We start from the raw sequence: 14,587 nt of genomic DNA on the forward strand, positions 1-14,587 counted from the left end.
CCTGTTTTCAATTGAATACAAAGAAAACTGCTACCCTGTTATATTCAAATTACAGCGGAGAAAAATGCCCATTTCCTCTCAGAACGATGCTCAGAGATATGTCATGGCACTAGAGGCCCATGCTTGAAGAAGGTCTAATTGCATTTCACGCACATGCATTGGGTTGATAAATGGCCGCTCTCACTGAGATAGGAGCCGTTTTTGCAAGTCATGGGCCAGCATGACAATTGAGGCAAAGCTAATATTTTGTCCCATCCCCCCCCCCTCTGACTGTTACGGGGCTGTGTGTTTATGGAGATTGCGCTGTGCGTTTATGAAAGGCGCATAGTTAGGCTGATTCATTTCCCTGTCTATTGGAGCGATGTTAATTAGAAATCAGAATTGACCAGTGAAGGCATGAGTGGAAAAATAATTTCTCTGATTTGGCTCTTTCTATCTGTGTGTGTGTATGGCTGTATGTGTGTGTGTGTGTGTGTGTGTGTGTGTGTGTGTGTGTGTCTGTGTGTGTGGGTGTGGGTGTCTGTGCCTGTATGTGTGTGTGTATCTCTATGCTTGATTGTTCACCCATGATGAAATAAATGTTGGACCGCTTCAATATGTTGCACTAGTTACATTTGTTTTTTTACTGATGAAACTTGACTTGTGGAATCAAAAACAAAATATCAAATTGTATGTGTGTTGGGTGTTCTAAGGTGTGGACGATGGTGAGGACATCCCGCGTGAGATGCTGATCGGCATCTACGAGCGAATCCGGAAGCGAGAGCTGAAGACCAACGAGGACCACGTGTCCCAGGTGCAGAAGGTGGAGAAGCTCATAGTGGGCAAGAAGCCGGTGAGGAGCACATCAGCAGTGCTTTGTGCTGCTCGCTCACATCCACTCAGACCCCCGTCTTTTAAACGTACACACTTCAGTGTCCTTCCTCACTCACCCAAAACAGCCATCAACCCATATAACCAGCTTGTCACACACAAACACCCACGCATTCAGGACTGTTTGTCTCTTGTTAACTCAAACACAACTCATTCCCATTGTTAATACAGGACGCACGCACACACGCACACACACACACACACACACACACTGTGTCAGGAGCACCATCCATGGTGGCCTGGGCTATCTCAGTGACTCATTTGTCCAGCGCGAGGACACCCATAGCTCCAGGCCTCAGTCAGAGTGTGTCCTCTGCAGGTGACACTCGGATGATTGAATGGAAAAACAAAAGGAAATGTATTGATAGCGGTAGAGTGAGGGAAAACAACACCACGACCAACAATAACAACAACAACAACACCAACAACAACCTGGAGCATGGAGCGATGATGAGAGAAGACTGGCCTGCAGGGGAGTGAGCGAGGCAGCCAGATGGAAAAGGTCTGATGCAGGGAACCGTGTGAGAGTGGGCTCGCCTAATGATCTCTAACAGCTTGGATCTATAGTAGAGCTTCTCACCTGAAGTTTCAGCAGGCATTATGATGTGGAACATTGACTAGTAGGCTTTCAGAGAGAAAGAGAGAGAGAGAGAGAGAGAGAGAGAGAGAGAGAGTGTGTGAGAGAGACAGAGAGTGAGAGAGAGAGGGACAGAGAGAGACAGAGAGAGAGATGTCATTTTGCCTTTTTGAGGCAGTTCTAATGCTGTTGTAATGCCGGCAGCTTTTTTTTTTTTACACAGTTCTAATAGTGTTCCATTTGAGCCATGATGGCTGGCTGTGGAGCCGTAATGGCGCAGTGCAGTGGGCCCGCTGCTGGGTGCTGGCTGTGTATATCCCTGGTGCCTGGCCTGCAGTGGGGGCTTTGTTGACTGCAGTAATTGGGTTTCTCTAGCTGTGCTGAGACCCCATCCTGCCCCGCCCCCCTCACCACACACACACACACACACACACACACACACACACACACACACACACACACACACAGACAGAGCGAGAGAGAGAGAGAGAGAGAGAGCTTCTGTCCTCATTAACCTACCTCTCAACCCACTCAGCATGGCACACAGAAGATGGATAGCACACACCTACGCACACACACACACATCTATACTTATACAACACACACACATCTAAACAAGTAAACACATCCATGTACACATACAAGCATTGGAACACAGGAACAGGAACACAGGTATACACATGCATCAAAAAGATGTATCTGTGGGTTTGTGCTACCATGCACACAAAAATCCCAAATTGATATGAACACAAATTACACACAAGCGCAAGCGCAAAAATAAATACATGCTTACACAAATTGCACATAAGGATCATACACACACACACACACACCAAACTTGTACCACTACCTACAGTACACAGACAGAACCTTTCTGTTTTCTATCCTCATATTTCCATACATCGCTCCCCCCCTGCTCTTCCTTTTATTCACCTACCTCTCTCTCTCTCCCTCTCTCTCTCTCTCTCTCTCTCTCTGCTTCTCTTTCTCTCTCAGATCGGCTCTCTGCACCATGGCCTTGGATGTGTAAGTACCAGACCCCCTTCTTTAATTACTCTATTCTGTTTGAAAACCTATTTCTGTGTTCATTTACACGATGACCCACCAATGGAATCGTTCAGTGTGGTTGAGTGAGATGTCCTCTTCATGCTGTGTGTGTGTGTGTGTGTGTGTGTGTGTGTGTGTGTGTGTGTGTGTGTGTGTGTGTGTGTGTGTATGGCTCCAGGTGCTGTCCCAGCCTCACCGCCGACTGGTGTGTTACTGTCGACTGTTCGAGGTGCCCGACCCCAACAAACCACAGAAGCTGGGCCTCCACCAGAGAGAGATCTTTCTGTTCAACGATCTGCTAGTGGTACGTGCACACGCACACACACACACACACACACACACACATACATATGTGATGGACACACGCACACGCACACACACACACACACACACAGATACATGTATATAGACATGCACTTACACACACATAGCCACCAGAACTGCACGCATATAAACCCATACAACATGTGCATGCAAATACATCAACTCACACAAAACACTCAAACACACACACACACACACACACAGAAGAACAGCACCCCATGCCCATGTGTCTGGCTGGCACTCTGCGGCATCTCCTCCTGACTGTTTTAGGGCTAGCTAACCATGCAGTTTCCTCACAGTAAACAATGCCAGATGGTGGTCCTAAAATGGTTACCTTGCCTCTCTGATCTAGGTCACCAAGATTTTCCAGAAGAAGAAGAACTCGGTGACGTACAGCTTTAGGCAGTCCTTCTCCCTGTATGGGATGCAGGTGCTGCTCTTTGAAAATCAGTGTAAGTGATTCTCAATGTATTTTCCACCTCAGCTTTAAACAGTTGGCAGACATATCACTAAAAAACCTTGTGCTGATGGTCATACCAGCTGGGCCAATAAAATTGAAGATATTATATATTGCGCCAACCACATTTAAATCTCTTAAGGTAAATCATGTATGAAAATGTAAAAAAAAAAAATTTTTATTGTAAATATTAATAATAACATTAAGCATACAAGTAGTAGATCCTTCTACATATCAGAATACACAACTCTTTCTCAAGACAAGCAACAAAAAAAACAAGAACATGCCCTCAAGCATCCATTTCCTCCCGTGTTCACAACACTTCTGATTGCTTATGCTCTTATTACTCTCCCCAGCAGTGTTTAGAGGGAGGTTGCTAAAAAAATAAATAAACAACTAAAACACCAGCCCGTGTGTCTCGCCTGTGGCCGTCTCTCTCCACACATGTGAGTGGAGGCTGTGGAATCTGCCTCATGCTAAGCTGCGGCCCGCCTCCCCCTGTTTTACAGATTACCCCAACGGCATCCGGCTCACCTCCGCCATCCCAGGCGCCGACATCAAAGTCCTCATCAACTTCAACGCGCCCAACCCACAGGACCGCAAGAAGTTTACCGACGACCTGAGGGAGTCCATTGCAGAGGTGCAGGAAATGGAGAAATACCGCATCGAATGTGAGCCAATGGACTTTTTTTTTTTTTTTTTTGGGTCCCCTACTCACCCCACCTCCTCCCCCAAGCGTTCATAACCCTCATAAATCTCCTCCTCCCACAGGTGATGGGCTGCTGCCCATTCTATCACACAGCCCACAGCGCTGATTTAAAGTTATAAAGATTTAAACGAAAGTGCTAGAAGTTTCTTTTTCATTCGTTTTCAAGAAACTGAGTGAGACTGTGGGCGTTAACTTCTTGTCTTTTTGTACAGCACACTGTGATCCTGCTTTCACACCAACATTGCATGATAAAAGTAATCTAAAAATATATCATATAATCTAAACTGTAGTGTATATGTATGTAGACTTTTATCTCAATGTAGAGTACGTTGAAGAAGAGAATGCCTGTCTTCATCTATTGCTCATGTGACAAACAATTTTGAGCAGATGTAGAATTGTCTTCGTACATGTGTATCTAAGTCTTTGAATGGCGATGTTCTGCAGGCATGGGAATACAGATGAGAGCAAAGGAGGGTTTAGGGAAAGGAGTTAATGAAATCTCATAACCACAAGAGAGCAGGAGCTACAGCCTCAACATGCTCCAGGGGCTTAGAACAGGGGCTTAGAACAGAAATATTTCTCATACCCCTTTGTATACTGTGTGTGTGTTTGTGTGAGTGTGTGTGTGTGTGTGTCTGTGTGTGTGTCGTGTGTGTGTGTGTGTGTGAGTGTGTGTGTGTGTGGAAGAGAGAGGGAGAGACAGAAACAGGGACTGAGAGAATGTCTTTACTCTTCAAAGCTAATTTGGAGACACAGAAGTGTGTGGTGGATAATTGTGCGTAATTGTAACTGATGTTTCTGAACGTGGTTCTTCATCATGCAGTAAGCAGCACTGTGTTGTTTATGTGTTTTGTCTTTGTGTGTGTGCTGCTGCTGCTGCTGCTGCTGGCGTGTGACTGACGTGGGTGTGTTGTGTCTGTGTGCAGCCGAGCTGGAGAAACAGAAGGGCGTGGTGCGGCCCAGCATGTCGCAGAGCTCCGGCCTGAAGAAGGAGGCGGGCAACGGCAACCTGAACCGCGCCAGCCTCGACGACAGCTACGCCATGGGGGAGGGGCTGAAACGGAGCGCGCTCAGTAGCTCGCTGCGTGACCTCTCCGACGCAGGTGAGACTTCAAGGTTGTCAGTGTCGCAGATTTAGGTTTAGATGCAGTCTCCTCATTAGCAGCTCCACCTTAAAAGCATCCAGTCCCTAGGATAGATCCCTCTAGCATCCAGCCACTCTTAAGTTAATGTCGATAATTAACATAGCCTCTTTCCAGCTGTGCTCTGCTACTGTGTCCCTCCTCCTGTAGGAATACTACTGGCATGATGCTGACCTTAATCATGACATAAAGTCTCACTGTTCTTAGTCTGAGTGTCTCTTTGAGTGAAGCTTTGAGTGCATTGTCAAATGTATTCCATAAGCTGGGCTCTAGTGTCTGAAGTAGGTAATGCCCACTTGTGAGGCACAGTTTTCCATGAATATACATGAAGCGGACAAAAATTCTCCGATCAGTATTGTTCACAAGGAAAATGCCTTTTGATGCAGCTTTTTTTTAAAAATTCAAAATGGATTTTGTCCTCTTGGAGCTTAGAGGCAGGGTGAATGTCGGTGTCGGTTGTTTCTTTTTTTTTATTTCACTGATGAATGAAATTTTGTTATCAGACTGATTCTATCTAAGTATGAATGAGATGCTTGACAACTCAGCTGGCCTTGTTTTTTTAATCCAATTTTATGAATCCTGTGATGAGTTCAGTTTCACTTTGTGTAGATGTGTTTGATAATATGACACATGGGATTTGAGACAGCTAAAAATGCAGATTTGTTTCAGGCAACTAATTGGGAGGCACTCGTACTGCCAGAAAAGAATATATAAAAATCGACCAACTTAATTACCAAATGATGTTCAATTTGTGAATCAATTATGCTAATTGTTATCAGATTTCATTCTCTCCCACATATGCTGTAATTACAGATTAGGGTTAGATTTAAAGAGTTTTCAAAATGCTACTTTCAAATCCTTTGTCTTGCACTGCACACAGCGTTCTGCTCGGTCATATCTGCTGCTGGGAAAGCCGTTATCTTCCTCGGGTTGAAATCAGGAGCGCAGATTGCTTTTGAGATTACTCTACTGACAGTGTTCCAAAGAGATGATAATACTCTCTCTATGAACATTTTTGATCGCCTAAATAGATATGGATCACACATCAAGCCAGTTAGGCCGTGTTATTCAACATCACAATCTCCACTGTGAATCCTCCAGACTCTCCTGCATATTCCACCCACTATTTTACTTGCATCTAATTGATTTGGGGTGTCTCAACTGTAGAGTTTAACCATATCTGTGCACTTAAGCTTTACCATGATTTATGGTAATAACTCACATACTACATAATGATAAAAATACATATTTTATTTACTCGCTGAGGTGATAAAAATACTCCCTCATATACTCTGAGGTGTCTTGGACTACACTCTGGATTTTATTATTCTTGTCCAAGCCCACCTGTCTCACACTCTAAAGTTTAGATGGGTCTCCCAAGGCATCCTGCCAGTTTTGGACAGAGGTTCTTTCCGTAGCAAAGCTAGTCTCTCCTCTCTCTCTCTCACCCTTGAGTATAGGCTCTCTAGACTGCCGCGGTAGGAGCAGCAGTGCATTTGATGATGTGATCTCATAGCTGCCTGCTCCTCTTCCTCTTCCTCCTGATTCGCCTGGCTAGATCCTGTCTTCTCTCCTCTCCGCTCTCCTCAATCCCCAATCCCCCTCTCTGGTCTGCTGGGAGTGGTAGAGGCTGACAGTCAGTATCTGGTAGATAGGAGCTCCTATCTTGGTTCACCCCCCTCCCCCACCCCCTCTCTGTTCAGAGAAAGCTGGTGTGTTGTAAACATCTCTCTAACCTTTGGTATTGCATGTCCTGGGCAGGCAAGCGCGGCCGCAGAAGCAGTGCAGGATCGCTAGACAGCAATATGGAAGTAAGTACAGTAGAAGGCCAGTCGTGTCCAGACCATTTCCTCTGGTGCTGATGCTGATGATGTGCCCTTTGAAACCCCATCTTCTTTTTTTAGTGTTATTTGCCATGCTGTCTTTCTGTTTCTTTTGCTTTGATCTGGTATAACCATCTGTCTGGTCCCAGTGTGGTTTCTCAATGCTGGTGTGGATTCTTGTGCATGCCTTTGCTGCCTGGTATGAAATGACACACACGGCTTGTGTTGGTGTTTGGAAGGGAGAGGGGGGGGTTCTTGTATGTGCCCCTGACCCCCCCCCACTTCCCATTTCTTGTTCACTTTGGCCAGCATGTACTTAACCAATAACCTGAAACTCACATCCTATGCATTGTGTGAGCTGGCTCGAGGATATTTTAAACATACTCCTTTGCTCTTGTTGTTGGTGTGGTTGGCTTTTAGTTATTTTTGCCTTTTGTTTTTGTTTGTCTATTTAGTCATCTTCTTTGAGTTTCACTTGTTACTGTGACTGTGCAAGTGAAAGCCTGCGGTCCCTGTTATTAAGTCATAGATTTGTGTGTGTGTGTGTGTGTGTGTGTGTGTGTGTGTGTGTGTGTGTGTGTGTGCGCACGTGCATGTGTGTACACGTGCATGTGTGTGTGTGTGTGTGTGTTGAGAGTGGCATGAGTTGTGTTGAGATGTTCAAAGTCAGCATCACTCAAGATTCTCTCCTACCTTGGTCTCCTCCTCCCTCACGTCCCCCCTCTTCACCCAATCCCAGCCCCACCCCCAGCCCCACCTGTCTACTACACCAGAGGTCGGAGCAGAGCAGCCTCAACAGTAAAAAAAACGCCCCGAATCAGGACTTTCTCCAGATAGATATATTCATCACCGCCAAACTCGACAGAGAGTGGGCCGAGGATCAGCCTGGCAGCACGTTTAACTGGTGTAGCCCTATCTAGCTTTAATCAAGGCTAAGCCTTCCTCCTCAGCCCACTCTCCATTTTGCTGGGCTCCAAAGCAGTAATTAGACGAAGGAGAGGCCCTGTCTCTGAGTCTCATTAACGTCCTGAAAAAAGGGAGTCTGCAGCCTATAATTCACATACCGACTAACCGTGGAGGGACTCTTGCCTGTTCTCAGCTTCTGCATGTCTTGCATGGCTATCCAGAGTCTGCCTCATTCATTTGAAAAACAGGGAAAGAAAACACACACTCACTGTTGTACTCACTACTTGTTTTTGTCATGTCTGTATGTTTCTCTCGTTTTGCAGTGTTAACACGTTCACATTCAAGTTTACACATTCACAACATGTTTAACATGATGGTTAATGACATGGCGGGAAAAATAATGGATGCACATGTTTACCCATTACATTAATGTTTACCCTTTAAATTAATAATAAACATAATAATTATATATCATATTTTTAGTTGTAGGTTATAAATGGTGTTTATGTATTTTATGTTTTGTCTGCCTATTGTGTTTTTGAAGCTAATTTAATGCTGTGAAAGCTTAGAAGCTTGAACCACCCAATTAAAACTACTGTCATTAGTCTAGAAGAAACACACACACACACACACACACACACACACACACACAGGGATGACATCAGTGCCGCAAAGAATAAACCACAGACGTGTGTGTGTGTGTGTGTGCGTGTGCGTGTGTGTGTGTGTGTGTGTGCTACAGTACCTCACGGCAGGACAGGAAGTGGTGCCCTTGACTCAAGGTCAAGAGGACTCATTAGCACAGAGTTTCTAAATGAACAAGCCTAATAAACAAACAGGAACTCATGTGAACTCCTGAACACACTGCACACTGACCATCACTGGCATATGCACAACGCTGAGAGTGAGAGTGGGTTTTTTGTGGCATCGTGTGACGTGGCGTGACGTGAGTGTGCTCTCTCCCACACAGGGCTCCATCATTAGCAGTCCGCACATCCGCCGGAGACCCACGTCCAGCCGTGACTGCCCATCGCGCAGCAGCGCCCACTCCTCCCTCCCCAACTCCTCCTCCCTGCTGGGCTCCCTTTTCGGCACCAAGCGGGGCAAGTCCCCGCTGCCGCCCCAGCCCCCCGGTCCAGCGCCGGGGCACCCCACGCTCATCTCGCACACGCCCCACCCGTCCAACCTGCACCACACGGCGCGCGACGTGCCCGTGGGCGTGGTCACGGAGACGCAGGCGCAGATGCACGCCGCCGCCGCCGCTGCGCACCACGGTCAGTTCTGCCACCTGCAGCAGCAGCAGAACCCGCCGCCGTACCACCACCACCACCACTACCACCCGCCGGCCCACCTGCAGCACACGCCGCATCAGTACCACCAGCCCCCGCCGCCCTCCTCCGCCTCTGCCCACGGGCACCCCCCCGGGCACCCGCCCTCGCACCCGCCCTCGCATCCGCCCCACGGGCACGCGCCCCACCCGCCCCATCCGCCCCACCCGCACCACGCCCCGCACTCCCAGCATGCACCGCATCACCACGGCCAGCCGCCAGCCTCCGCCCCACCACCGACCTCCACCAAACCCAAGCACAGCGGAATCAGCACTGTGGTGTAAAGAGAAAGGAAACCTGCTCCACACACAGAAATACACACACACACACACACACATACACACACACACACACACACACACACACACACACACACACATAACTTCAAAGACACACATACACACACACACAAATTCCTCTGGGACTGTTCCTGGCAGAGGACAACTGGCAGCAGTTAAGATGAGCACACACTCGATGGTGCACCCATGTGTGGGTGTGTGTGAGTGAGAGAATGAGGTTTTCCTGGCTGCTGACAAGAGGAATTTCTTGCGTGGACACCAATGACCTCTTGACCAGACTGGATTTCATTTCATCAGGTGCAGCCACCTCGTCGGCGAGGCACAGCTACCTGCGTCAGGACTTTTGTGAAGGCTGTTTCGAGCCCAGCGGGCCCTCCGCCTCCACAGCCCAGCGTCTCAGACTCTGTAGCGTACCGAGCTAAGCTAATGTGACTGTTTTTCTCCAAACTCTCTCGACGCTCATCCTCTAGAAGCTGTTTCACTAGTGAAAATAGACATCTCGCCTCTCCTTGATGAACAACTACAAACACCAATGGTGACGACAACATTAAAACAAATACAGCAGCAGCATGCACAAAGACCATGGCAACTGTTTCTCTTGTAATTAATGACGTATTGGGGCTTCTTAAAAGCATTATCAAATATATTGAGTACTAGTTGTTTTTTTTGCAGAATCCTTATTTAAGGGTGATTTTTAAAACAGTGGCAGTGAAGGGGAGATGACGTGAGAGAAGATGTTGAATGAAAATTGGTTACAATATGTAGGTGTTCCAGTGTTTAATGTAGCTGTAGACCAGAATTCTCTGTAATCTCTGTGAGCAGTCATAAATGTGCCAACTATCCAAGCAGTAACTGATTTAGTTTTAAAAAAAGAGACTTGCTTTGTGTATATCGTGCATATAGTATTTTGTAGAATAATGATAATAATATTATCAACAGTTATTATTGTTATAGAGCAAAATATTCAAATGGCTGGAGCTGAGCTGTAGTGTTAAACCCTTAGAAAGTAAGACACATAGATTCCACTACAGTGGAAATGACATTCTAGAGTAAGCAGTTCAGTGACCTGGACAATCCTTGGTTGCCTTAGAATCACTCTCCACTCTTGGAATAATCTAGAATGAAGGTCTGCTGACCACGTCCCATCCACCAGTACCACCCATTTCAGCGTCAGTAGTATGTCGGGAAAGAAAGCTCACAGACAGGGACATTGGTGGCTAAGGGCTGGGGATCCAGTGGGTGATTGTGTGGGGGGAGGGGAGCATGTGGTTGAGTCTCCACTTGTTGGGGACTTTGGTCAGTGACACAGCAGTTTCAGCTGTCTGTGCACCATGGTTTTATTTTTTTAACCTATTTTTTTAGAAACAAATATATAAAGAAAAAACAAATTGAATACTGTACATTAAAGAGATGATGTATATGGTTGAAAGATGGTGTGATTTTGGAGGCTATCTTGGCGATAGCATTAGCGTTTATTTTGCTGAAAAGCGGAGAAGGGTGTATGGTGGCCCATGATTTTGTCCCTTTTTTCTTTTTCCTATTTGTGTGTGTGTATGAGACCTCAGACAAGGATGAGAAGCACGAAGACTGTGCCCCCCTCCCACACACAAACACATACACCTCCACCAAAATAAAAAAATCATGACTTTCCTTTACATTTCAGATTTTCTAGCCTGAAGTTGACTTTCTCAGCTGGCTGAGTTTGCCCTCCATGTTCCCTGTGTCCCAAGCGATGTTTTTAGTGCATCCAAGGATCACCTCTGTCCATAGAGAAGCCCTCTGAATGCCTTTCACTTTGTTGTAGAAAGAACAGCGATGTGGTGTACAGTACACTAGACCCAATAGGGTGTAAATGTAATGGTATTTTCTAATAGTGTACAGACTGCATTTCACCTTTTGAATATATTTAAAACATAAGGAAAGTTGATGTGGACCTTTTTTTGCAGGTTCTCTCATTGAGGCTCATATAGAGGACTGATGTCCCTGATTGCAACTCACAGTGGACTATATCTGATCTTGATCCTCTGGAGTGCATCTACGCTTAAGTCGGGCCAGATTTGGGCCAGAGCATCAGCTTCCTGGGTATAGAGATGGAGTGATATTGTTTATGAACTTATCAGGTGATGTGTCACAAACACCACTTGTTTCACCTTATGAATTTTCACTTTATGTATAGTGATCCGCGACTAAAATTAGTCCCCTGGTCATTTTACCGGGACCAGTTTTAGTGTTTTCCTGAGATTTTCTTTGATATATCTTATTTCATTTTTTTGCTTCTTTTTTTACAGATTTGTTTGTGCAATATGTTTTATTCTGGTTGGTGTCTGTTGTCTGTTGCTGTTCCTTACCCCATAACATGTTTGTCTCAGTGACCTGCGAGGATCGCTTCCGGTTTTGCAGAACCGGCTCTTCGCAGAAATGACGAGGAATGTCAAAGAAAGTACTCTTGCATGTAACATTATATTGTAATACTCTTCTCTAAATATTGTATATTCCCACAACTATATCAGTGTTACAGTGGACTATTGTTGAAATTGAGTGGTAATATTAAAAAGACTAGTAGACTTTCCACCGTTCTGAAGTCTTTGATTGAGTTGTTCATTGCAAATGAGGACAAAACTTGGGATACTTTTGATACTGCTGTAGCACTCACTGAACGAGGTTCTCTTCATTAGTGTGTTTGTGCCAGCCAGATTAGTTACATAGCAATGACTTTCATATCAGTGAATTGATGCAGACTTCAGTCAGTCCTGACAATATAACAGTCTACTAGAAATGCACAAGTATGCAGCAATCAAATGGATTTGTGGTCACCATAATTAATGGCTGACCACACAAATTAAATATTTGCTACTTAACCAGAATGAATTAAAATCATACAGTAGATCAGGTATATCTAAAGGCATAGTCAGTAAATTATGTAGAGTATCTAGAATCTCCAATCATTTATGTTTACACAATCAATTTGTAATCCATGTTGAATGAAGAAACTGTAATTATTAACTATTATTATCAAACAGGAAGTACTCATGAAAGGAATTCAATAGATTATGTCTGAAATATGTCATTTTGGGACAAATAAAGTATCCTAAATATTTGTTGGTTTGATTTTCTTCAGAGTTCTAACCAATACTTTCAGGAAATGTTTTTGTTTATTTTGTGTGATAAGGCACACATGCTGTGGTGTCTTGTACAGTTCAAACCATAATTTTCAAAGCTGTGCATGCAATTGCTGCCTATATCTCTTCTGGGTTAACTGTAAATTCAATGAAATGTAACTTCTATTTTTTTTGTCCTCTCCTCAACCTGTTTTCTGTTTGTATTTTGTGTTTGATTGTCAACTTTTTCTTAAGTGTCATATGCTTGTTCCTCCATATTAGGCATTATGTTGCTTTGAGCATGTAACTCACTCGTTTACTCATTTGTAAATTAAGACCATCGATGCACTTATGTATATGCGTGATGAAGACTGTCCTCATGTATATAAGTTGACAAACATCTCAAGGAAAGGATACTAGGGTTTCAGGAGGGGCACTGAAAGGGTGGGAATGTGTTTCAAAATGTGTGTATACTGTATAGTGTGTAATATATTAGTATTCTATGTCAACTATTACAACGGATCCCCCCCCCCCCCCCTTGAGGACTACTATCGGCAATGTCTTCTGCAACCAGTTGTACCAAAATCGTTATAGGATCTGCAGTAGCTCTGAAACAACCAGACTGTTACATAACCACGGCTTCTCCCCACTATTGTCCTGAAATACTCCTATTCTCTCGCCCACAGCTCATTTTATATTTACGACAACAGGGAGGAGAGGAAGACTTTCATTTTAATAGGCATTCTGTTTCTAAAGTAGACAACAAGACCCTGTTGATGTACCACCTAAAAACTGTGACCATGTTGAGAAGACTAAATAAAAATGATATACTGTATGCACGGTCTGGTGTCAGTCTTTCTGAGAGAACTGAAATGTCTGGTACTGGCATGTTGTTCTTCATTACAGCAAATTATTGCAATTAAATGAAGATTGGATGCTGGTGAATCAGAAGATCCAACGGGAGTGTTCTGTGGTTACTGCTGGTTAATTGCTACACCTGTGTGGTGATATCACCATGTATAATTAGATATCAAGGTTTTCAGTGACTGATCTCAGGTTTTGTGTCAGATAACATGGCTAATACATTCCTCAGTTAAGAAGATTCTCCTCTTGTTTGTCTCACTCACAAAAATAGGCGTGGGCGCACTTACACACACACACACAGAGTCTCTTGAAACTGACAAAGTGTCATTGTCTTTCCATTTGTCAGTGGACTGGCCCAAGGTCAGCTTCTGGAAATCTCTATCAGCCATCTCTAGAGAGGGAGATATTGTATGGGGGAGGCACCGCATGGCTTTGTGGCTAGACTGAGTCATGTGTCTGTCTCAGCTGGCCTGCTGGGAGATTGAAGAGGCTTATATGTCTGATTGCTCAGAGGGAGGCCCTAAGCATCCCTGCCCTAGATGGCATCTTGTATTCCAACACCCCTGCAGTCTGTGTGGCCAAGTCCTATACCATTACATCTTAGTTTAATTGAATAGGTAAAGGCCCTGTAAGTAATTGACAAGGAGTTGTATGAGAGGTAAATGTAACAGTTATTATAGGCTAGTACTCCTGTCTGACTCAAGACAGGTTAAGTGTGTGTGTGAGTGAGAGAGAGCACCTGTCACTGCCATTTTGTCTGGCTGCTCTTTGGTCAAAGCTAAATTTATCCCAGGCCCAACACAACACTCAGAAGCATCCCAGGAGCCCATTTTGGAAGTGCAAACTGCATCACTGTAGACTAGGACTGTGGGCAAATAAGAATGAGATGAACATTCTGCTTTTGAAGTCCTCCACATGTAAATGCCCAGAAAGAAAATACAATGTAGATAGCTGTCATAGGCATACTTAGATTAGCCTATTACCTAGTCAGCAACCTTCACTTAAGAATAAACGTGCTTGAGTAACCTGTCCATCATAATGTAGGCCCCTATTTCAAATAGCAGAGGCAGCTAGCACCAGAGAATGTCTAATAGACGTAGAGGGCTCTGCTAGCACCTAATTTAAAAAAAGAAAATGGAATAA

The 14,587-nt window shown here is 44.8% G+C and overlaps 1 protein-coding gene across 3 annotated transcripts in view; it reads left to right on the plus strand.

Moving 5' to 3' along the window:
* The window catches only part of iqsec1b (IQ motif and Sec7 domain ArfGEF 1b), a 181,640-nt gene extending 168,225 nt beyond the window's left edge, over positions 1-13,415 (plus strand). For 2 of the 3 annotated variants that reach the window (XM_076268352.1, XM_076268353.1), the window contains 8 exons: positions 693-832; positions 2,444-2,473; positions 2,673-2,798; positions 3,171-3,270; positions 3,785-3,946; positions 4,911-5,087; positions 6,888-6,937; positions 8,826-13,415. In XM_076268352.1, the coding sequence (XP_076124467.1) occupies positions 693-832; positions 2,444-2,473; positions 2,673-2,798; positions 3,171-3,270; positions 3,785-3,946; positions 4,911-5,087; positions 6,888-6,937; positions 8,826-9,467 (1,427 nt within the window). In that variant the 3' untranslated portion in view covers positions 9,468-13,415. The remainder of the gene's footprint in view (positions 1-692; positions 833-2,443; positions 2,474-2,672; positions 2,799-3,170; positions 3,271-3,784; positions 3,947-4,910; positions 5,088-6,887; positions 6,938-8,825) is intronic. The other variant, XM_076268354.1, reaches the window with a different exon arrangement.
* The last annotated feature ends 1,172 nt before the right edge of the window (positions 13,416-14,587 follow it).

The sequence above is a fragment of the Alosa pseudoharengus genome, unplaced genomic scaffold (genome assembly GCF_046254945.1).
Source record: "Alosa pseudoharengus isolate Yale_2024_CS ecotype anadromous, Long Island Sound unplaced genomic scaffold, YU_APseudo_1.1 YU_APseudo_1.1_scf_5, whole genome shotgun sequence".
Taxonomy (NCBI): Eukaryota; Metazoa; Chordata; class Actinopteri; order Clupeiformes; family Clupeidae; genus Alosa; species Alosa pseudoharengus.